At 54.9% G+C, this 24,036-nt stretch overlaps 1 protein-coding gene across 10 annotated transcripts; it reads left to right on the top strand.

Moving 5' to 3' along the window:
- The first annotated feature begins 950 nt into the window (after positions 1 to 950).
- Kcnn1 (potassium intermediate/small conductance calcium-activated channel, subfamily N, member 1) lies at positions 951 to 23,484 on the top strand. Of its 10 annotated transcripts, none has more exons than XM_030243866.1 (12): positions 951 to 2,814; positions 3,312 to 3,694; positions 4,869 to 4,977; positions 11,165 to 11,641; positions 11,920 to 12,015; positions 13,570 to 13,988; positions 15,901 to 16,042; positions 17,754 to 17,864; positions 18,340 to 18,467; positions 19,870 to 19,878; positions 20,078 to 20,147; positions 22,081 to 23,484. In XM_030243866.1, exons 4-12 carry the CDS (start codon positions 11,246 to 11,248, stop codon positions 22,324 to 22,326), a joined length of 1,617 nt encoding a protein of 538 aa, XP_030099726.1. In that variant the 5' UTR covers positions 951 to 2,814; positions 3,312 to 3,694; positions 4,869 to 4,977; positions 11,165 to 11,245; the 3' UTR covers positions 22,327 to 23,484. The 10 variants fall into 10 exon arrangements, 7 of the variants coding, with proteins under 7 accessions (XP_030099726.1, XP_030099725.1, XP_006509871.1 ...); XM_030243865.1 differs by having other exon boundaries at positions 3,235 to 3,694; XM_006509808.4 differs by lacking the exon at positions 951 to 2,814 and having other exon boundaries at positions 2,894 to 3,694; positions 4,869 to 4,944.
- The last annotated feature ends 552 nt before the right edge of the window (positions 23,485 to 24,036 follow it).

The following is a 24,036-nucleotide window of genomic DNA, read 5'->3' as shown; positions in this document are numbered from 1 at the left end:
GCTAGAGAGTTGGTTCAGTAGGTACAAGTACTTCACAACTGTGACTCCAGTGCCAGCGTCTTCAATGATCTCTTTGATCTCCAAGGGCACCATATACACATGTGGCATATACACTTATCTACTTAGGTGTGTCTACCTATGTGTGTTCAGACAAAACACTACACACATAAACGTTGAAAACTAAAAACCTTAGCTTGAGACAGAGTCGAATGTAGCCAAGGTTGACCTTGAACTTATTCTCCCTCCTCCTCCTGCTGGTACCAGAATTCACTGCCACACCCAGGTTCCAGGATCACCAATGGCGCAGAGCTGGTCACAAGGTGCAGGGCATCGCTGGAAAGGCATAAACGCCCTAAAGAAGGCGACCCATTGAACCTCTCACTGGCCCGTGTTGGACTCTCCTGGTGACAGGAGGAAACCAGCAGGAGGGGCAGGGACCTGGGAGCGCACTGCAAAACAGCGCGGAGCCACAGGGCTGGCTGTTTTCCTACAAGAGTTAGAACATAAAGGACAAGAACCACATGTGGTGGCCCTTGCTAGTCATCACGGCAATGTGGAGTTTGAGGCAGGGGCATTGCTGCAAGTTCAATGTCAGGCTGAGCCACATACAGAGACAATGTCAAAATAAAAAAAGACGGGGACAGGAGCCTAAGCAACAACCTTTGTTCTGTAGAAAAGCCCCATCTCTCGGAATCCCAGCCCGCGCCTGCGCACTAGCAGCGGGGAAATCCCTGACTCGGAGAGGGGTTGCTAGAAGGGAGTTCCCCGCAGTTGCCAAGGATACCAGGCGGGCCTAAGAGTCACACGCTGCGCATGTGCGGAGTACTTTGTTTCCTTCACTTGGGCTTTCCCTGTGGGGGGCGGGGAGAGAGTGTTAACCCGCGCGCATGCGCCAGCCACTGCGCGTCCCAGGGGACTAGGGGAATCCTCCACCGCCCTAGCGCCCACGCAGTCCGGGGTAATCGGCTCGAACAAGGGAGGAGCTCCTGGCGAGGGCGGTGGGGGAGGGCTGCTGGCGGGGTCTTCCCCAGGTTTCGGCCCTCGCGGTCGCCATGGCAACCGTGCGGGAGCTGCAGAGTGAGGGCTACAGGGAAGCCGGGCAGATGTGCGCATGCGCCATCAGGGCTGGGGGGTTCCCCTTTAGCACCGCGGGGGTGACGAGGACAAAGGGACCGGCGCGCTGCTGTAGAGAAGAGCCGGGTCAGCCCTGCACGGTTTGCCACACCTGTTATACCAACACCTAGTGGAGGCAGGAGAATTAGGAGTTCAAGGCCAACGTGGGCTCCGTGAGCCCTTGTGAAAAAAATAAAAAATAGATCACGCGGCATAAAGCCTGCAGCCATAATTTGGCTCCCCCTACTCCTCATTTCCCCCTCCCCCTGCAACTCTCCATCCTCAACCATCTCCCCAGTCTCTCCCCTTTCCCACTTCTCTTCCCCGGGTCTCGAGCCTCTCCCAAATCCTGGTGCCATAATTCCAGCCCAGAGTGTATGGGCAAAGACGTGGCGCCCTCGCGTAGCTCTGCGCTGTTCAACCCGGTGTCTGGCCCCGGGGCTGCGCCTTTGGTGTCCTCCAGGACCCAGGGCCCACCCAGTGCCTCTCTGTCCGCATCACTCAGAGGTGCGTGGCAGTGTCCAGAGGGACAGTCTCCTGTCGTAACCGCAGTGCCACTCTCTTTAGGGTGCAGACGCCTTCCTTGCGCCTTTGTCCTTAGTACAAAGCTTTCGTCCATCCTTTGTAGAGAGAGCGTGTGACACACGAGGCTATGGGAACAATGAGTCGCAAGAAAGGTCAGGTCTCAGCGGTCACCCTGAACACACACTGTATTCGGTCCCCAGCGGCGGGGCAGCCCCACTGAAGTTACTGAAGTTTTGGGGATGCCCTGCAGAAGTCATTAAGGACTTCTGTGCTGGGTCCAAAGGTCCTTCTGAAGTATCTGTGCACAGCCCCCCTTCTCTGGCACCTTTATTTGAGGTGGACTCGCCCTAATTGCAGCTTTCTTCCGGCTCCCTAAGAGTCTTTAGGCTCCTCTTTCTCCTTGGGAAGGAGATGAATGTATCAAGAATGGAGGGAGTCGGTGACCTGAAACCCGGGCGAGGTGGCCAGTAGGGACGCCTGTCGGGGATCACCTTCAGGTTGTGAATGAGAGGTGAGAGTAGTTGGCACACGGCAGAGCTGGTCAAAGAGTCCAGATGCTCCCGAAGCTGGCCCGGTTCTGAGGGACGCTGGGTTTGGTCAGGGGTCACCCAGAGGGTCTGTGAAAGACTATGGGGCTGGGAAAAGTCCAGTTGGTCTCCTCGCTTGCAAGGAGAGACAGGAGAGACGTGCGGGACAGGAATGTGACCTGTCACCAGGCTGTCAAGGTGTTTCATGAGGCAGGGATTGTAGTGAGTCTAAGAATCGCGGGTCGAGGACTCCACTCAGGGCGATATAAGGTTCAGGGTTCCCCACAACGAAGGGAATCCTTTGTCGTCCCTCCCTCGAGCTCTGTTCTGCAGACCCAGAAGTCCTCCTTTCTGTCTTGTTTCTCACCGCCCGCCCGCGGCTCCGCGGTGGGAGGGGCGCTCGCAACCCGCGCCGGTCGCGGGTGCATCCCAGCCCCGCCCGTCCGAGGAATCCCCGGCCACCGCGGGAGCGCGGCGCTGCTCACGAAGTGCTGCGGGGCTGGGGGACTGGCGAGGGGGGACGGCTATTTTTAGAACATATGGAAGAAAAAATACAAAAACAAAAATAACAACAACAAAAATGATGGAAACTCTTAAAGGCCTCCAGACTCCCAGGAGGAAATCCCCCTGTCTCAGACCGTGGCAGAAGGTGGGTGGGTGCTCAGGGGTGGGGCTAGGAGGGAAGGGCTGAGAAGGGGGTTGGGGGGGGGGTCGACACTTAGAGGACAAAGCAGGACAGAGCCAGCAGCCCACAAATTCAGTTTTGGAGAGCCACCTCAGAATGGACTGGAGAAACTGAGTCTTGGGTCTAGCCAAGATCACCACAAGGGTCTCGGACCCTCTCCAGACCCAGGCTCTGCTTTCCCGCTCCTTGAGCACTCCAGACCCCAGGAGGCTCATTGTTCTGGCTGGGTATTTTGACCTTCACGGTCCCGCCACCCCTGCATCCGCCGTTAGGGGCGCAGGGGGGACTCCAGCTGCGTGAGCGGCACCTTCCAGCCAGACACAGGGACAGAGAAGTTTTCTCTTCCTGCCTCTCTGGTCACCCCACCCCTCGCCCCCAAACCAGGACCTTCCAGCCTGGGCCGCGTCATCAGCTGCTGGAGTCTCCCGGCGTCTCTCCCTCTCGACCCTTCCCTGCCCCAGGCTCAGCTTCTCGCTGGAGTGCATTTCCCTGTGGGAGGCGACAGCTGCTGCACCTGACTGGGTTGAAGGACAAGGATCCCTGGTCTTTGTCGCAGCCTCAGTTTCCCCGTCTGAAAACTGCGCGCGTAAAGCCAGCGGACACCAAGGATCGCCCCAGCCCTTGGCGTGTCCTCGGTCACTGTCCTCGGCCTCGGCGGGGAGCGCGCTGGGTGCCGCCGCGGAGGGGACACCTGACCGTCCCCAGCGGGCCGCGCGGGTGGGGGGTCCGCGCTGCAGCGGCGCGCGCACCTCTGTTCCCACGCCCTTGCCCGTCTGCTTACTCACTTGGTTTTGCTCTCGGGCCGGGACGCAGGGACTCCAGCAGCTGCGGCTGGAGACTACTGGTGAGTTAACAGGCAGAAGGGGGTGGTGATGAGGTGGGGGTGTCTCTTTGCCGGGTTTCACTAAGTCTACCGATGTTTGGGAGACCTGCGGGAACCGCGGGATGTCCCTTCATCTTCCCCAGACAATCCGGAGCAGAGACTCTGCCCCAGAACGAACCCTGAGTCCCTGGGCGAAAGGGGCTCAGTTTCAGGTGAGGTTGGGGACCTGGGGACTGCCAGTCACTCAGAGTGGCAGTCCTCCTCCTCCTCCTCGCTATTCCCCATGGCTCCTTCCTTAAGGCATTGGTCCTCATGTTTGGCGGGGATTCCCTCCAGAGATGGCCGGCAGGAGCTTCGAGCTGACCTGCTAGACCCTCAGGCTTTTCCTCTGGCTTTCTCAGTCAGCCACCCCCTGCGGTGGGTAACTGGGGGGGTCCAGAGAAGGCTAGTACTCACCCAAGGTCACCCAGCAAGGCAGGGGCAGAGTAGTCCAGAACCCCACAACCCCTGGGTGGGGTCCTGTCTGGGTTTTTTGCATCATCCCTGAGCATGGGGTGTGAAGCCCCTCAATCTGGTGCCCAGAAACTAGGGGGAGGTTAAGTTAGGATCCCCGGGACTCATTTCAGGGCCATGATCTAGCTGGCTGGCCGAGCCCAGTCCCAGATCCTGTGGATCACCTAGTAGGCAGGTGTCTGGAGGAGGCCAACAGAGTGACCTTGGCAGCCCCTGCCCTCCCCAGCCACTGTCAGCTCTCCTGGGCCACCACCCCACCACTACCCGTAACCACTGCCCCTTGCCCAGGTCCTGTGAAAAGAGAAGAGTCACGTTTAAGTTCACAACGGAAAGCAAGGAAGAAAACCAGGAGGTGGAGGGGAAGTGGTGTGTGGAACAGCAGCCTCAAATTCTGGACTCACAGCTGTGGGTCTCACAGTCGCCAAAGCCACTAATCTTAAAGAACCCTGAGGTCCGCAGACCTTCAGCCTGGTCGGGGCACACACCCTTTAGTCCCAGCAATCACAAAACAAGCCAGAGCCACGCTTGATCTCTGAGTTCAAGGCGAGCCTGGTTTACAGCAAGAGTTCCAGGACAGCCAGTGCTACACAGAGACCCTGTCTCAGAAACCAAAAGCAAACCAAAACAAGAGAAGGAACCCTGTGGGCCTTTCCGATCTGGTTCCCATGTCTGATCCTTACAGGTGTGGAGAAGAGCCAAGGGCAGGGCCATCCCACGTCTGAGGGCAACTTCAAGACACGGAAGAGCAGCGGCCTCAGGTTGGTGGTTTCCAGAGCCCCTTGGACCCCAGGGTGAGTCACCTGCCCCGGTACCCCCTGGTGTGGGGTAGGAGAATTGATGATTGCCAGGCCTGAGCTGGGGGTGGAGGGCAGCCTGGGCCTGATACTTTGGTCCTAACTCGGCGGGAGGACTGCTGTGTAAGCAAGGGGACCTAAGTGTGGATCTGCACGCAGCATTCACACTGGAAAGCAGGCAGGGTGTGGCCAGGCCTGTGCCTGGAACCTCAGCACTGTACAGAGTGGAGGCAGGAGCATGGCAGGGTTGATGGCTGCCAGCCCATCTCCAAGTGAGTGAGAAACCCTGTGTCAAGGGTATAAATCCAAGAGTGATCCACAGACACCTGATACCCTCTGGACTGCTCAGGGACACCACACACACACACACACACACACACACACACACACACACACACACACACACACACACACAGAGAGAGAGAGAGAGAGACAGAGAGACAGAGAGACAGAGAGAGACAGAGAGAGACAGAGAGAGACAGAGAGACAGAGAGACAGAGAGACAGAGAAACAGAGGGAGAGAGACACGAATGTATGCACACAGAGTGAAAGAGAGTGACAGACAAAGAAAAACACACACACACAGAGGAGAAACTTAAGTACAGAGAGAGACAAAGATAAAGAGACACAGACACACATAGACACATACAGGATAACAAATAAATAAACAATAAATAAAGCCAGCAGCCCACGTCTGTCGCCCTGCCAGCCTGATCTCCCAGTGCTGGGCAGTTGTACACAGAAGGCTTACCTAATGCCTTGACTCTGTAGTGAGTTCCTGTCCCTTTAAACAAAATACACACAGACTTGAAGTCAATTAAAAAAAAATTTTTTTTTTTTTTTTGTTTTGTTTTTCAAGACAGGGTTTCTCTGCATAGCCCTGGCTGTCCTGGAACTCACTTTGTAGACCAGGCTGGCCTCGAACTCAGAAATCCACCTGCCTCTGCCTCTGCCTCCTGAGTGCTGGGATTAAAGGCATGAGCCACCATGCCCAGCACGAAATTATTTTTAATTAATTTTAATTCTTTGGGGGAGTGGGCAGTTCTCAAGACAGGGTTTCTCTGTATAGTCCAGGCTGTCATGGAACTTGCTCTGAAGACCAGGCTGGCCCCAAACTCACAAAGATCCACCTGTCTCTGCCTCCTGAGTGCTCAAATTAAAGGCATCAACACTGCCTCGTCCTAATTTTGATTTTTTTTAAAAAAAAGTATATGTCTGCGAAGGCCTCTCACTTGAGTGCAGGTGGAGATGCAGGAGGCAGCGAGCCTCTGATGTAGGTGCTGGGCCTGGGCCTCTGCCAGATCAGCGGCTGCTCCTGTGAGGTATCTTGCTAGCCATAAATTTTTTTTTAAAAAGTAAGGATGTATCGTGTGTGTGTGTGTGTGTGTGTGTGTGTGTGTGTGTGATATGCATGTATGTCTGTGTATCAGGTGCAGTGCTGCTGACCTTGGGAGCCAGAGGAGGGTGTTGGATCCTCTGGAATCAGAGTTATAGAAGTGGGTATCAGCCCTCTCAAATATTTTAAAAGGTCTTGGAACACTAGCCTGGCCCACACCAAACCCTGGCTTCCATTCCCAGCACTGGGAAAACTAGGCATGTGGGAGAAGGAACTAGGAAGATCTGAAGCTCAATGCTAGCCTTGGCTATGTAGTGATTTTGAGAATAGCCAGAGCTACATGAGACCCCCATCTTGAAACAAGAAAACAAGGGAAAATAAAAAATAAAAAAACTAAAACCTGTAACAACAACAGCAGAACCTCCTAAAGCTTAAGGGAAAGGGCCTGGAAAAGACACCATAAGAGCAAAAGCAGTGGCTGGAGACATGCCCAGCTATGTCCTCTCGAAGAGGTTGGAGACATGCTCAGTGTCACACAGCCTGGTTGGTGGAGTTGAAGGCAGGCCCAAAAGATTCTGACCCACCCCTCAGTTTCCAGTCCTGGCTGAAGTCTAATGTCAGCTGTGAGCTGTCCATGGGGTCAGTATTAGTCAATCAACAAACACTGCATAGCTAGCGGCTATGCAGGAGGCCTTGGGCTGGGCACTGTGTACATAGCAGGGACTAAGACTTTGTCTTAAAACAAAAAACATCTGAATAAGGTCAGAATGTGAAGTTTTGGGACAAATGGAGGTCCTGATGGTTGCAGAGATGAGGGGACTGGGTCTTCTAAAACCTCCTTAGGTGGCTGAAGGAGACACCTTGTGTATTATTGGGGACCACTTTCCTGGAGAGGACTGGGACCAGTGCTCTCCCACGTCAAGTCTGACTTGTGTGGGCTTCTGTTATCCCTAAGTACAAGCTCTGCATACAGGACAGGCTCAGGGCACACTGATGGGTAAATCTGAGATCTCTGAGCCCCAGATAAGCCAGAATTAGTTCCCTAAGATGTGTGCCCCCACTTCTTTTGTGACTTCCTTCTCTGCTCCTGCCTCGGGGCCTCTGCACACTCAGCTGTGACAAACTCTTTCCCAATTTTCTGTTCATTTTACAACAGGGCTGTAGCCCAAGTTGGCTTCCTATCTGTATAGGGAATGCTGGCCTTTATTTTATGATCTTCAGGGCTCCACACCCCCCCACCCCCCTACCCCCACCATTGCTGGGATGGCAGGCATGCACTGCATGGGCCTGGCTGATTTCAGAGCTTGGTGGGTGTGGTGGAGGTAAGAGAGTGTGTGTGACCTAGTCACCTCTGCTTCAGCACCCCCCCCCCCGTCTTTACAGGCCTAAAAGGGTTCCCTGGTGTCCTTCACCCACGGCCCAGAGACGGTGGCTCAGCCCTCAGGCCCTAAGGAAGGGCCTCATGTTCAGCAGTCTCCAAAGGACAATTTTTGCAAAGCTGTTTCCTGTCACAGGAGTGTAACTGTGTCCTAAGTGTATCCGTGGCTCCTCTGCCCCTTCCCGCCCACCATGGCCCCTGGAGCCCATGCCTAGGATGAAGGTGTGGCCAGTTTGCACTCAAGCCCAGAACCACCCTGCCCATTACCACCACCAGCTTCATCTATCTCCAGGGCTGAGGTGCCCAGAGGCCTCCAGGCCACCCCAACTGGTTGCTAGGATACCTCCTCCTCCAGGGGCTCCTTAAAGGCAGGGTGGGCCCCAAGAGGGAAGGGGTAAGTCTTAGAGGCAGTGACTGCTGAGCCTGTGAACTCCTTGATTGTGGTCACAGGCACCATGGGGGTGCATGTTGAGACAGGCGCCTGGAGGAGAGCTAGATGGACAGTGAGCACCCCAATTTTGATGACAAACGGGGGCATGCCCCCAATCCCTGGGGGCTGTGAGAGGCTGAGGTGTGTCTCAGGAGACTGAGTGCTTTGCCAGTGTTTATGACGCCCTGGCTTCTGTTGTTAGCACGGAACAAATGGGGCTTGGTGGCCCAGGCCTATCCTGTCAGGTAGGACCTGAGAGGTAGAGGCAAGATGGCCAGTTCCAGGCCATCCTCAGCTCTATAGTAAGTCTGAGCCTCACAGATATGAAACCCTTTCTAAAACAAAAAGCAAAACAATTCCTGGGTAGGGGGTAGGCAGGGAAGGCCCACAGCCACAGGCTGAGGTGGCCACATGCAGAAGGTTTAGGGGCTGGAGGCAGAACCTGGTGCTCTTGGCCTGTCCCTCTGTGGTGTCTCCTGGAACCTGCTTACATCTATCACCCCAGGCTGGTTCCATCTGGCTCCACCTATGTGGATAGTGCAGATGTGGTCCCCAACACCTGGACTGTCACTCTGTTGGTGGCTCTGCTGGGGCTCAGTGCTGTCACTGCTCCCAGGCCACTTGCTGGCCACACATCTGCCCCTCAGTCCTTCCTGAGGCCCTCTAAACTGCAAAGACATTGGGCCAGGAAGAAGCAGGAGCTGGGTGGCTGGGGTGGGGGTGGGGAGGGGATTAGGGAGGGGATACACACACTCATCGCTCGGCTGCAGGCAAACCTCAGCTCCCCAGCTTGTCAGTAATCACGTGACTGAAGGGGCGGAGACTAGACTCCTTGGTCTCTGGGATGTCTTAGAAGACACCTGAAACTCCAGCACCTTAGGAAGTAGGCTGAGAGGAGGATTTCAGTGAGTAAATTCAAGATCAGCTTTGGCTACAGAGCTATCAAAACAAACAAACAAAACCCAAGACCACAAAAAATGTTGCATGAGCTGGAAAGGGGGGCCCAAAACTGTCCCAGCGCTCAGGAGGTGAAGGGAGAAGGAACAGAACTTCAAGGCCACTCAAGGCTAACCTGGACTCCCTGGTAAGTTCTAGCGCAGCCTGTACTTCACAGTGAGTTTGACGCCAGACTAGGTTATGTGAGACCTTGATTCAAAACAAAAACTTTCATGAGTGAGCTCTGTAAGTTTGGCTTGAATGATGGGGGCAGAGCAGGTTCGGGGGTCTCCCCAGCCCTGATGATTGCAGCTGCCTGGAGCTCTTTCTGCCCGCAAGGCTAATAGGGTTTAAGATCGGGGTCCCTGAGGTGAGCGGGCTTGTCTGTCCCCAGAGATGAGGTCCAGGTGTGCAGGATCACCTGCAATAGCCAGCTGCCTGTGCACAGATGCCCATCACCGGGGTTCTTATTCTTGCCCAGTGCCCAGGAGGGAGCTTTAAGCATGGGCGGAGCCTGCGGGGTCATGGGGGTGGGGCCTGGTGCACTCAGCCAATCCAAGGCGCCGCTCATACGGGGCGGCGCTGCTCCCCCTCCCTGGCCGGTCTCGGCGGGGACGCGCTGGCACGAGGGTCCAGGTCCCCGCCCGCAGGTATTGGCGAGAGGAAGCGGGGGTGAGGGGGCTGGGGGGGCAGTAATAGCGGGTCCCTGGGCTATGCGACTAGGGACGACGCTGGGGATGGTGTTGCCACGCGGTCAGGGGTCAGGGACACAGAAGAGAGGGTGCGCGTGTCCCCCGGTGAGGGAAGATTGCGAGTGGGAGACGCTGAGTCCATAAAGTCCATGCACAAGGATGGATGTGATACGGCCAGTGACATGAGCACTCTTCGGCCACCCTAAACTGAGGTCAAGGTGCTCAGTGACAGCACCTGGGCTGCCAGACTGGCCTTGTAAGCTCCCTGGTAGCCGGTGTGCAAAGGGCAAGCAGAGCCGGGCACCCTGAGGAGTCAGTGAGCCTGGTGAGAAGAGCTCTGGCACCCTTCCTCAACTCCATTTCCCCACCAGCTGCTGGGGAGGCCACCTGACACAGGTCTAGTGTCTTGGGAGTTTCTGTCATGAGCCGTTATCACTGTGGTTCCTACAAGAGTTGTGGGAGGTGGGTGCCTCCTTGAGACTCACAGCAAGGGACACCTATTGATCCGATTTTATTTTATTTTGAGACAGGTTCTCAGGTAGCCCTAGTTGGCCTCAAAGGCCAGGCTAGCCTTGCTGTTTAGCACCTCTTGATAGGTATGTATCACCAGTCCTAGCATGGCGACTTACACCTGCCATCCCAGCACCTGGGGTTTGCCACAGTGCCAACCTGCACTATAGATTGAGAGCCTGTCTCTAAAGTAAATAAATAAAATTACAGAAGACAAGAGAAAACGGACTGAGCTGGTACCCCAGGCTCCATGACAGAAAGCAGCTCTGTCCTCAGCTCACAGCCACTCGGGCAGAGCCAGCCTGGTTCCCTGTCAAGGTCCTGCCCTCAGCCACCGCCAGGCTGTGTCCCTTAGTCTGTGTCTGACTCGGTGCTGGCAGAGGATCCAGGGGCCACCCAACCTCCCTCAGCTTTGCTCTTCTTTTTAAAACCAGAAGAGGTATCCCCCTTGTGCCTGGGGCAACAGACAGTCCTTTTAACTGGAGGCTCAAAACACAGCCAGCCCAGGACTGGTCACTGAGCCCTGCCTGCTCTGCATCTGTCCTGTGCCAGCCAGCCTGCCCAGGAAGAGGCTGTCTCAGGGAACAACATGGCAGCACCTAGGCTTGGCATATGTGTCAGACAGCTGAGTCACAGCCCCATATTGCCTCTTCACCTGTGTGTCTTGCAGGCACCCAGGCCACCTTGTCACCTGCTGTTGGTAGCTTGAGGGGCAGGGGGTGCTCATGGGCCAGGATGATTGCAGGGCATGCTGGTGTCTGGGAGGTTAGGCGCTGGGGAACTGAAGCAGACTTTGAGCAGGGGTCGGTAGACACTGACTTTCCAGATGATCCTGGACTCTCCTGAGCCTTGGAATGTTCTGGAATGGCCAAGGTGATGTTCAACCTTTGCTGTCTCCACAGGTCCATTCAGAAGCTCTGCTGCGGAACCATGCTGGGCCCCAAAGGGCCTGCTGCACGCCCAGCCCACGGAGGCAGGTGGCCATGAGTAGCCACAGCCACAATGGCAGCGTGGGGCAGCCTCTGGGCAGCGGGCCTGGATTCCTGGGCTGGGAGCCTGTGGACCCTGAGGCAGGCCGCCCCCTGCAGCCCACCCAAGGCCCAGGCCTGCAGATGGTGGCCAAGGGTCAGCCTGTCAGGCTGTCACCCGGTGGTTCCAGGGGCCACCCCCAGGAGCAGGAGGAGGAAGAGGAAGAGGAGGAGGAGGAGGAGGACAAGACAGGCTCAGGGAAGCCCCCAACAGTCAGCCACCGCCTGGGACACCGCAGGGCCCTCTTTGAAAAGCGTAAACGGCTCAGTGACTATGCGCTCATCTTTGGCATGTTTGGGATTGTCGTCATGGTGACAGAAACAGAGCTGTCCTGGGGTGTATACACCAAGGTAGGCATCTGCTCAGCCTGGGGATGGCATCTCAGTTGGGGACCCATGAGCAAGGGTGAGGGACGCAGGAGAGGGAATGTAGATGGATGCTGCTTGCAGAAGTCACTAGGATCCGTGAGCTGGGGGACACTGAGATGTTTCTGGGAGCCAGAGGAGCTGAGACATGGAGTGGGGGAAGCCACAGATACAGATCCCATCTGGGTGGCAATTGTCCCCACTCAGCTGGCGCCTGGGCATCAATGAGGAATCCTCAGCATCCCCTCCCTCTCTGTGTGCAGGAGTCACTCTGCTCTTTTGCTCTGAAATGCCTCATCAGCCTGTCCACTGTCATCTTGCTTGGCCTTGTCATCCTGTACCACGCCCGAGAGATCCAGGTTGGTACTTACTGCATTGGAGGCATGACCCAACGCTGGCCCAGGGCCTCTGGGGTAATAATGTCCCACTCTTTTTTTTTTAATATAGATTTATTTATTTATTATATGTGAGTACACTGTAGCTGTCTTCAGACAGTCCAGAAGAGGACATCCCATTACAGATGGTTGTGAGCCACCGTGTGGTTGCTGGGAATTGAACTCAGGACCTCTGGAAGAGCAGTCAGTGCTCTTAACCGCTGAGCCATCTCTCCAGCCCCATAATGTCCCACTCTTGACCCTCCCAATATCCCCACTTTGTCTGTTTTCTGTTTTTGAGACAGGGTCTCAAATAGCGCAGGCTAGAAACTACTGATCTTCTTGTCACCATCTCCCAGTGCTAGGATGACAGCATGGGCCCAGTGGGCCCAGCTAAAAACAGTTCTTCCTTCTAGCCACCCCTTTGATGCTGAGGAGGCAGGAACCCTTTGATTTCCACCCACAGCATTCTGACCCAAGACAGAGGGATGGAGGCTGAGGGAGGCCACAAAGCCACAAGTGTAGCTCTGCATTGCTGAGAAGGTTCCAGAATGGGGAAGTTGCTAAGATGAACAGATTCTGGGTTGCAGGGCTGAGGGAGTTAGACTGAGAGCTGGCAGTGACAAGGTCACTGTGTGGCACTTGGGCCACGGAGAAGGAGGTGTCACCTGCAGTATGGGGCAGGTCCCTTCCTGATGGCACGGAGGCTGCTGAGGCTGGCCATCACCACCACATCCCAAGACAGTGTCAGACTGTATGTCTCCAGCAGGGCTAGGTGGACATTAAACTAAAGGACTTCTCTGCAGTTCGGGTGATCAGACCCAGGGCAGTGAGGCAAGCGCTTTCCCAAGAGTCCAGCCCCGCGCCACCTTTTTTTCTTTGTGTGTGTGTGTGTGTGTGTGTGTGTGTGTGTGTGTGTGCATGAGTAGACATCATTTCTTTGTGTGTGTGTGTGCATGAGTGGAGGTCATTTCTTTGGGATCCGGGACTTGAACTGAGGTCCTCTGGCTTGCTGGTGAAGCGAGCACCTTTGCTTGGCTATGAGTTCTAGCTGCAGCTGGGGAAGCAAGTGTCCTACATGGCACATACCCCATCATTCTAGTACTTTGGAGGCCGAGGCAGGAGGATTCCTGATAGTTCAGTGCCAATCTGAGCTTTATTATAAGAGCCTGTCTCAAAAAGACAAGACAAAAACAGCAAACAAAACCAAACCAGCCAAATGGGGTGTTTTACACCTGTCATCAAATATTTGTCAGACTGACGCATAAGAATCAGGACTTTAGGGTCATTCTTGAGTAACTCGAAGTTCAGGGCCAGCCTGGGCTAAATGAGACCCTCTCTCAAAAGTACACAAACAAAAATAATCTTTGTCCAAAATCCTGACCTGGGGGGCGGTGCTGAGGCCCATGCCAGCTTTCCCACCAAGAGGTAGCCCCATCAAAATCCTGACCTGGGGGGCGGTGCTGAGGCCCATGCCGGCTTTCCCACCAAGAGGTAGCCCCATCCTCAGGGACCCACTCAGTCACCTCCTTCCTGCAGCTGTTCTTGGTGGACAATGGTGCCGACGACTGGCGTATCGCCATGACGTGGGAGCGCGTGTCCCTGATCTCGCTGGAGTTGGTCGTGTGTGCCATCCACCCGGTGCCCGGCCACTATCGCTTCACGTGGACGGCACGACTGGCCTTCTCTCTGGTGCCGTCGGCAGCCGAGGCAGACCTGGATGTGCTGCTGTCCATCCCCATGTTCCTGCGCCTCTACCTGCTGGCTCGGGTCATGCTCCTGCACAGCCGCATCTTCACCGATGCATCCAGCCGCAGCATCGGGGCCCTTAACCGCGTCACCTTCAACACACGCTTCGTCACCAAGACGCTCATGACCATCTGCCCCGGCACTGTGTTGTTGGTCTTCAGCGTCTCCTCCTGGATCGTTGCTGCGTGGACAGTGCGCGTGTGTGAGAGGTGACCGACTGCGGACCACCCCCGTCCTGTCCTTGAACCCAAGCCCCAGGTCCTTACCTCAGTCCATTCACCTCCAGACAGTCCTCCTGTCCTCCTCCTGACCTTGCAGGAGCCTGCACAGGGGACCTCAGGATCTCTGGCTGGGGACTATGTCCATCTCTGCCTGTGTCCTCAGCCTCCACTGTCCCCGGGGAGACCCATGGCTCAGTCCCTGACCTCCAGGCATCCCATGCTGGCCTCTGACTTCAGCCCAGCAGAAGGGGCCACAGGCTCAGAGCTGCCCCCATCCCCATCCCTCCACTGATACCCCCACTTTCTAATTTCTGGGGAGCTGGGGTAGAACTCAGGGCTCAGAGCCACCAGGTCCAGCTGAAGTTTAATGTTAACTTTCCCTCCCTGTCTCTGGCCTTCCAGACCCTAGGGGGAACACGTGAGTCCTACAGTCAGCTGAGCTGCCTCCAACCCCCACCCCCACCCCTGCACCCCTCCTATGACTCAACCACCCAGCTACCCCTGTGGTCCCACCAGCCAAGAATTTACGATCAGCTGTGAGGGAGGGGAGCTGGCAGCCAGGGTGGGCCTGACTGGCAGGAAGGAACACCCAGAGTCCAGGGTCTTTGTCAGCTCTGGACACCAGAAGTCTCAGCGCACTCACAGGCCTGGCTGGGGGTGGAGGGAGGGAGGAGTTGTTGCAATGCCCCTTGAAGTCCCTGAGAAGGAGACTTGGGGATTGAAGGACTTGCCAGGGGCCGTAGACCTGACTGAGAAGAAACAGGTGTAGCTGGGCCTCGTCACACAGGAGCGCCTTGTGCAGAGGTCTATCTGCTCTGTGCAGGAACAGCCTTGGTGGGAGACCCAGGACTCCCCACTTTGTCCTTCTAGGGTTCAGGCTGGCTCTCAGGGATCTGGTGTGCCTACAGTTCCTGTAGCCCCACCCTACTGATAAGAGCGGGAACCTTAGGACCCTCCCTGCACCCCTGCTCTGAGCTGGGGAGCACGCAGCCTGTCTTAATACCAGACTCTGCTGTTTGCAATCTTGCCTTGCTCCCCATAGCCCTGTCCCCACCCACATGTCCCCATCCTGGCACCTGGGTCACCCTGTAGCTGCAGTCTGGCATGGGACAATGCCTGTCATCTCAGCACTAGGGAGATGGAAGCAGGAGGTTATCCTTAAGTACATAGTAAACTTGAGGCCAGCATGGGCTACATGATGTCCAGTCTCAAAAAAAAAAAAAAATTCAACACTAACGCAGTACCATGGCTGGCAAGCTTGGGATTGTGGGCAAGTTCCCTGCCTCCCATCACCCCCAAGCCTGAACAGCCCCTGCCTCTGTCAGGTGCTCGGTTTCCACAGCTCTAGTAGGTGAGGTCTCAAGCTGTCTTGCCTGCAGAGGTCCAAATCCAGCTCTACCATCCAGTGTCCTCTCCTTTCCACAACCGAGGCCTCAGGCTGGGGGCAGCATGTGCCTCTGTACCCTGACTCCCACCTTCCTCAGTACCCCTCCCCTCCTTACACTACAGCCTCCTCTGGCCTTCTGTCTCCCCCAGTCCTCTTTCCTCAGGCCTCACTGGCTGTGCTGCGGGAAGTTCTTCCTAGTGTCTACCCTACATGCTTGTCTTCCATGTGGCTGTGCCTTTGGGTCATCCTTGGTCATGCCGTGGGGGTTAGGGAGGGCAGACATGGTGGGTTGCAGCATGGGTGTCAAGGAAAGGAGAGGCTGGAAGGACCATGGGGGGGGGAGGGCATGGGATCCCCATCCCAACATTCACCACTCAGCCCCAACTCTAGTCCCTGAGCAACCAGGGAAACTCACCCCAAAGTCCTGTCCCCATCCCTAGGAATGTGATGAATGAAGATTGTGAGGACAGCATGGAATGACGAGCCTTGTCTGTCCCCCCTCCCCAAAACCAGGTACCACGATAAGCAGGAAGTGACCAGCAACTTCCTGGGAGCCATGTGGCTCATCTCCATCACCTTCTTGTCCATTGGCTATGGAGACATGGTGCCGCATACCTACTGTGGGAAGGGTGTGTGTCTGCTCACTGGCATCATGGTGAGTGTAGAGCCCCTGTCTTGCACCCCAAGTCTGGCTCAAGGGTTGGAAGGGTTTGTCTAGGGAATTCTGGGGATACCACAGCTTTGCCTAGAGGTTTCAGTTAACCCCATATATGATTTCAGGGAGCCCGGGTGGCTCATCAACACCTCTAACGTTTGTCTGTAGTGACTCTAGAAGCCAGGAGGAAGGATCCATGGCTCTCATCTTGGTGGGTGTGGTCCACGTGGGACATCAGATTCCTTTCCTCCTGATTTAAGCAACAGTTTCCTTGTCTTTGTTTGAGACCGGAGTCTCACTATGTAGCCCTGGCTGCCCTTGAAATCATAGAGATCTGCACACCTCAGCCTCCTGAGTGCTGGGATTAAAGGCAAGCACCAACACCAGCATAGGCATAGCAGCAGCACAGCACAGCAGTAGCACAGGCTAGGCAGCAGTAGCACAGGCTAGGCAGTGGCAGCACAGGCTAGCAAGCAGTTTTCTAAGCTACTGTATACCATTCTTGCTGAGGCACAATATTCTTGCAAAAACAGGATCATCGGCCATCATGGTAGCATATGTCTGTCATTCCAATGTTTGGGAAGCTGAGGCAGGTAGATGGCCACTTCCAGGCCAGTTTGGACTACAGTAAGAGATGCTATCTCAAAACAAAATTAAACTAAAAGTAAGAAGTTCTCAGCCACACAAAGCTTAACTGGCTCTTGGCAGGCCCAGCTCATGTGACCCTGTCTCCCTAAAGGGCTTCATGGACTCTTGGCTAATTCACCTGGCCGTGTTCCACCCGAGAAAGGAGGAAAAACAAGGATGGGCCTTGGCCCACTCTCCCAGAACACAGAGATGAAGCCTTCCGGTCCAAAGTGGCCTGGAAGGAATACAAAACTATGTTCCCTAATGGGCCACATCCCTTCCAGAAAGTCCTGTGGTTAGCCAGAGTCCCTTAATGGACATAGCTTTAAAGGTATGACTCCTTTCAGAAAATTCTAACTAGCAGCCCCTTCCTGAGGGAGTCTAGACAGGAGCTCCACCCCTAATCCATACCCCCAGGCCTTCACTGGAAATTCTAGACAAGGGCTCCACCCCTGAGCCATGGTCCCAGCCACTAATTTTTTGACAGTCCTGAAACTCCACCTGTCTCTGCCTCCTGAGCAGCTGGGACATTGGTGCTTGCTCTGCCCCACCTTCAGTCACTTTCAGCACCCCTCTTTTTCCCTTGAATCTGAGGTTTTGTAGCCTGGCCTCTTGGGAGGCAAACATGGGTGACTCTTTTGTTTCACAACTGTTTGCTCTTTTGTGCTTTTTTGTATGGGTCTTTCTCCTCATTCTTTGTCCCGACTCTGTAGTATTCCCTCCAGAACTTTCCAAGTTCAAAGCAAACAAGTTGCTTTGACTTTGTCAATGTGGCTTTTCCCAAAAAGAGGCTTCTGGGTCCTTAAAGACCTTAATACCAACCAGGGTTGAGACAGGCTCATCATGGTGGTCTCTGCACTCTGTGGCCACTATGCCTGGCCTCAGCACCTGCCTCCATGACCTGATGGCACCTCTTGGGTGTTGGAGGCTCCCTGTCTCACTGTGGCAGAGTACCCTACCTCTTTCCTGTGTAACTTCTCTTGTCCCCCTCCTACTGTCGCAGAGGGCTGGGACACTGGGAGGGCTTCCTGGAGGAGGGCAGGCCTGGCGTTGGGATTCTGACATGCCCTCCCACCACACACAGGGAGCAGGCTGCACTGCACTCGTGGTGGCCGTCGTGGCTCGGAAGTTGGAACTCACCAAGGCTGAGAAACACGTGCACAACTTCATGATGGACACACAGCTCACCAAGCGGGTGAGGGGCCTGCAGGCCACTCCTGTCTCTGTGGGTCTCCACCGTAGCTATTCCAAAGTGGTATCAGGCTCAGCCCAGTGTTCACAAGTGTGCAGCACACAGAGAAGACATGGCCATACTGCGCTCCCAGCTCTGGATCAAGCTGCTAAGTGCACATCCCAGACTCTCCAGCGTTTGCACATGGCCCTTTCTTTGCTTCAGTTCCCCGTGTATAAAATGAGGGGCTGGAAGTCAGTCAGCAGTGTTTGCCTAACTTGCACAGAGTCTGGATTCAAACCCCCTCCCAGGACCACACAAACCAGGCATGGTGGTGTGTGCCTGCCATCCCAGCACTCAAGCCAGAGGCAGGCGAACAAGGCCAGCCTCAGCTACATAGTGAGATTGAAGCTAGCCTGAGCTACACAAGACCGTGTAAAACAGTGGCTCTCAATCTTCCTTAATGTTACAACCCTTTAATATCTTTTTTGATCCTCAGGTCAAAAATGCTGCTGCAAACGTTCTCAGGGAGACATGGCTCATCTACAAACACACCAGGCTGGTGAAGAAGCCAGACCAAGGCCGGGTTCGGAAACACCAGCGTAAGTTCCTTCAGGCCATCCATCAGTAAGTCCGGCTCCTTTGCAGTGCCTTTCTCTGCTCACCTGGCTCCCAGGGAGCCACACACAGCTTTGTCCTAGTGCTGACCTCAGGGAATGTTCAAGAATGTTCAAAAGATTCCAGAAAAGGAAAGTGGGAGGTTGGGGGACTGAAGAATAGGTTCTAGTGTGAGTCACCTGTGTTTAGGACATGGTGGTCAGGTGCTGCCCCGCCTCTCCATCACCCGCCCCTCTGTTGCCCCTCCCCTTCGTCGCTCCCCCTCCATCACTCTTCCCTGTGTCCTCCAGCAGTTATTGAGGTCAAATTCGGATTAGGGCCTAGAGGGAGACAGAGGCTTGGACAGGAATCCCAGAGGCAGCCTTATCAAGGACGGTGTGAAGCCCAGGCTGAGGTAGGGAGGTGGGGGGAACCATCACAACTAGGGCTTGCTGAGGAGAACCCTGTCAATGGAACTAGTGTTTGAGCTCCTAGGAAACCAAAGAAATAAAACCAAAAAGGGACGGTCCTGGGAAAAATACACAGAGGCTCATGTGATTTGGGCGTCTGAATCTTCCCAGCCGCGGTGGTGGTCCTTGGTGGGAAGAGGCTGCAGCCCCTCGGTCCTCTTGAGCTCCTGTTGCTGGACGTGCTGAGTGTCTGTCTGCCCCTCTCCCTCCCTCCCTCCCTCCCTCCCTCCCTCCCTCCCTCCCTCCCTCCCTCCCTCCCTCCCTCCCTCCCTCTTTCTTTCTTTCTTTCTTTCTTTCTTTCTTTCTTTCTTTCTTTCTTTCTTTCTTTCTTTCTTTCTTTCTTTCTTTCTTTTTGCCAGTGATACTGTGACTCTCCAAGGGTGCCAATGTCAGAACTCTGGGTCTTAGGAGGCTGTCCACACCCCTGGGGAGGCATATGCAGGATGTGTCATAGAGAGAGCGGAACCTACCTTTGGCAGCCTCTTCTCCAGGGGTCAAGGGCACCACACCTGATCAGCAGCTATGGGTTCATATCCTGTCTCTGTGCTGATCCCTGATCCTGTCTGTATGCTGATCCCTGATCCTGTCTGTATGCTGATCCCTATGGCACTGCCCTTGCCAACCTCTGTTTTCATCCAGGATGTTTTCTAAGCAAGTTGCCCATGGAGGCAAGGTGCCACTCAGAGGACTGTGGGAGAAGGGCAGTGAATAGCATCTACCCAGGGCTGCCGGGAAGTCCCCGGGGTGACAGGGCGCAGGTGTCGCCTTATGAGGCCAGATCCCTGCCACATGGGGGCAGTAGCTCCTTGGCAGCCCAGGAGCCCCTGCTGGGAACTGGGGAGGCACCTGGCTACGGGGCTGGGGCTGCGGCCACTCAGCCAGTCACTGCATGAGATTAAAATTAAACTGTGCTTTTTCTCTTTCTCCGTTTTCCTTTTCTGCACTCTCCTGGCTCCTCCCAGGGCTCAGAAGTAAGTCTTGGGGTGACTGGAAGTCTGGTGGTGCATGATGCCCGTGGGGGGTCCCTAGTGGACAGAGAATGTGTCTGTCTTAGTCTTGTGGATGGGCCTGCATCCAGGCTCTTGGAAATGGCCTGATCTGGACCAAGATTACAAATGCATTCCACCCTCAGCCCCGAGTGACCTGCCCCTGTCCCTGCCCTATCCCCAGGCTCCGAAGTGTGAAGATTGAACAAGGGAAGGTGAACGATCAGGCCAACACGCTGGCTGAGCTGGCCAAGGTGAGCATCACCAGGACGGGACGGGAGGAATGGGCTTCCAGGGACACGGGGATAGTGTCTAATCAGAGGAGGCAGAAACCCACAATGCAGCATCAAGTATTTATGCTCAACTTGGCTCTTCAGTTTAAATTCATGAGTAATATTCCAGGCATCCACAGCCAGGGTTCTAGCTCCTTCAGAGGCTGAGGCAGAAGGATCCTTTGAGGCTAGGAGATCAAAAATAGCACAGGCTATATAGAGACTCAGCATTGACTACATTTACAGCATAGGATTCTAGACATGGACTCCACCCTGAGCCACACCTCCAGCCCCTCACTGGGGGAGTTTAGGCAGAGACTCCACTTTCTAGTCCCATTCTACCCAGTAATGTCTTCAGAAGATATTAAATTCTTTGTTGTTTGTTTTTAAATATTTATTTATTTAATATGTACGTGAGTACACTGCTGCTGTCTTCAGCCACACCAGAAGAGGGCATCAGATCCCATTACAGGTGGTTGTGAGCCACCATGTGGTTGCTGGGATTTGATCTCAGGACCTCTGGAAGAGCAGTCAGTGTTCTTAACCACTGAACCATCTCTCCAACCTCCAACCTCCATTTTTTTTTTTTTGGAGTTTTTGAGACAGGGTTTCTCTGTGTAGCCCTGGCTGTCCTGGAACTCACTTTGTAGACCAGGCTGGCTTTGAACTCAGAAATCCACCTGCCTCTGACTCCCAAGTGCTGGGATTAAAGGTGTGTGCCACCACTGCCCGACCTTTTTGTTGTTTTTAAGACAGTGTGACATGTAGCCCAGTCTATCCTGGAATTCACTGTGTAGCCAGGGACAACTTAGAATTCCTGATCCTCCTGCCTTGTAGCTGCCTGCAGCTACACGAACCGGGTTCCTGAATCGGAGGCTGGGGCTGTATGGGAGGAAATGGTGAGAGAAATAACGAGACCAAGACAAGATACTGATCAAGGCCCAAAGTTTACTTAAGAGTCTGAGCTTATAAAGGTGAAAGGGCCATCCTCCAACACTCCAGGTTCTCCTTGCTCTGCCGCCAGGCTGTCAGTACTTGGTGGCCAGGCTGTTGCTTATTCAGGATCGGCTCAGGAAGACAGGTTCAGCCTGTCAGCAGGCAGCAGCATCTTGGAGAAGAGCACAGAGGGGGCAGAACACTAGACCTAGCTATGTCTCGGAAGTCTCCACCCCAGGTGGTCCCCTTCACAGTGGCAGAACAGGTCTGAGCCAGCCTGCTCACCGCTGGGGGACGCTACACTGCCTCAGCTTCTAGAGTTCAGAAGTCATAATGGTTCATTTCACATAGTTTACTCCAGTACTCACATGGCTGCAGGAGGATGATTGCTTCAAATTCAAGGACAGCCTGGAGACTGTCTCAAGAAATACACACATACATATAAATAAAAACCAACCAAACAAATAAAGCCAAGCTGGGTCTGGCGGCACAAACCTTTAATCCCAGGTCTCTGGCTTCTGAGTTTGAGGCCAGTCTGGTCCAGGTAGGGAGTTCCAGGCCAGCCAAGGCTACATGGTTATTTATGCCCTGTCTCAATAAATGAATAAACAAACAAACAATACCAGAGAGGGCTATGAGCTAACAGTTATGGGTGTCTTCAAATGTCACATCCTGGTTTCTGGACAAGTAGGGACAGGTAAGCTACAGTCTGGGCAAAGCCATGGTGGCCCAAAGAAGAAAACCATTCTCTAGCTCCATCTGAGCCTGACATGTTCACCAGCTCCCTGGCGGCCTGTGTTGGGACTCTGCACCTCTGGCGCCCCCTGCTGGTCACACAGCCGGCGAGCTGCTGGAACAAAAACTGCTCAGTCCCCTGCTCTTTAATCCTCATGCTGGCCCCTACTGTCCTTAGCCCTCTGCCCTCAGCCATCTCCTGGTCCCTCCCTTTATCACTCGGTCTGTCTCTCCATCTCTGTAGGCACAGAGCATCGCATATGAGGTGGTGTCAGAGCTGCAGGCCCAGCAGGAGGAGTTGGAGGCACGCCTAGCCGCCTTGGAGAGCCGACTGGATGTCCTGGGTGCCTCCCTGCAGGCTCTACCAGGCCTTATAGCCCAAGCCATATGCCCTCTACCACCACCCTGGCCTGGGCCTGGTCACCTGGCCACAGCCACCCAGAGCCCACAAAGCCACTGGCTGCCCACCATGGGATCAGACTGTGGGTGATGGCTGCTGACCGCTAGACTGCTCCATCTCAGCCATCGTGTGGCCACAGCTAGCTCCTTGCCGTTTTGGACCTCCGGACTACTGCATTTAGAAGCTTGGGTGAACTGAGCCGACTGGACTGGCACTCATCCTTCTGAGGCTGGGCCACAGGATCCAGGTCCCCTTAGCTGTCCCAGGCCCCAGGAGGGCAAGGAGTAGTAGCAGGGGCCTCAACATTTCTAAGTAAATCAGGAGCTTCCAGCCCGCTTTCTGTTGACATGCAGGGGGCTGCAAACATCTCCCCAGAGGAGGTAGATGACCCCACCTGGGGATTCCTTAATGGACGGGGACAGACGTGGAAAGTCACTGCACATGCATTGAGTATCTACTGTATACAGGGACTGAAACAATGGCTTTTCTTCAGGATCTATCTAACTGGAGTAAGATACAAACAAATGAGAATTCAGAGAGGTGAGGCCACTTGCCTGTAGCCACACAGCAATGGTCTGAGGCAAACACACTTGTTAAACAGCATAAGCGGATAGATTCTACTTGGGGATCCTGATGTCAAAGTAAGGACACACGGGAGGGTGAGAGGCCAGGGTTACAGACGAGCAGAGTCACCACGGTCACTTCAGACCTTAGGCTTCAGACTTTGGGTACTTGGGGAACACTGAGACACCTCACAGGCATGGGCGGCTTATCAAGAGCAGCCTAAGTCACAGTGTCCTCTGATCAGACTTTCAGCCACCTGTCTTGGGAGATAGTGGACCTGTGTGGGAACCCAGAGGCCCAGTTTGGATTCTATAAGTTTGTGGGGTGGAGCTCTGGGGTGGACCTGGGCAGGCTTTATTCCCCTGCTGCTGTGGGAAACAGGCCTAACCCAACCCCCACACGGGTCAGACAGTAGGTGCTCAATAAATACCCCCTCCTTCCTAAGACTGCCCATGAGGGCTTGGGAAACATGGACCCATCCTGCCCCTTCTGAGCCCAGTATTAGCTCCTGTCCATCAGGAAGGGGACTGAGATCAAAACAGGTCCAGAAGAAATAAACAAGGCAGGTCAATGTGACACATGCCTTTATTCCTAACACCTAGGAGGCAAAGGCAGGTGGGTTGCAGTGTATACAGTGTAAGACGTGGGGTGGCACAGAAATAAACAAGGCTGTAGGTGACTTGGGATTCTGGTGAAACATTTGGGCGTGGAGGACAACAGGGTCCTTCAGATTCCAACTGCGCGCTGCGTGTTTCTAAGGTCTGTGCATCACCGGGAGGCGGGCTGGGGCTAAATGAGAGTATAAAATGGCCTGGCGTGGTGCAAGCCTTTACTCCCAGCATTTGGGAGGCAGAGGCAGGCGGATTTCTGAGTTCGAGGCCAGCCTGGTCTACAAAGTGAGTTCCAGAACAGCCAGGGCTATACAGAAAACCAAAAAGAAAGGGAGGGGGGGAAGGACGGAGGGAAGGAGGGAGAGAGAGAGAATAAAACGCAGTTGTGAGGCCACAGATCGCCTCGGTCAGAGGACACATTTTCCCTGCCCCGGACTTAATAATCAACGTCATGGAGTAGGAAGTCCGGGTGTCTAGGGACCCGGTTCGTGGGACATGCAGCTGGGCTCCCTGCGCAGCTTCGGGCGCCGCGGGGGTCGGGGGCAGCGGCTGCCAGGCTGGTGATGTTCCAGGCAGCCGCACTGCTGCATGTGCAAGCACCTGAGGTGGTGGTGCGCGGTTGGAG

This window comes from Mus musculus, chromosome 8, assembly GCF_000001635.26.
Source record: "Mus musculus strain C57BL/6J chromosome 8, GRCm38.p6 C57BL/6J".
Taxonomy (NCBI): Eukaryota; Metazoa; Chordata; class Mammalia; order Rodentia; family Muridae; genus Mus; species Mus musculus.
The sequence above is the reverse complement of the archived record's forward strand: the minus strand, read 5'-3'. Positions and strand labels throughout refer to the sequence as shown.

Excerpts from the sequence above, each read along its gene's own strand:
- Kcnn1 (XM_030243866.1), top strand. The coding sequence starts at position 11,246 with ATGAGTAGCCACAGCCACAATGGCAGCGTGGGGCAGCCTCTGGGCAGC. Across the intron at positions 11,642-11,919 it reads CCTGGGGTGTATACACCAAG|GAGTCACTCTGCTCTTTTGC; the intron begins GTAGGCATCTGC and ends CTCTGTGTGCAG. Across the intron at positions 20,148-22,080 it reads CGCTGGCTGAGCTGGCCAAG|GCACAGAGCATCGCATATGA; the intron begins GTGAGCATCACC and ends CCATCTCTGTAG.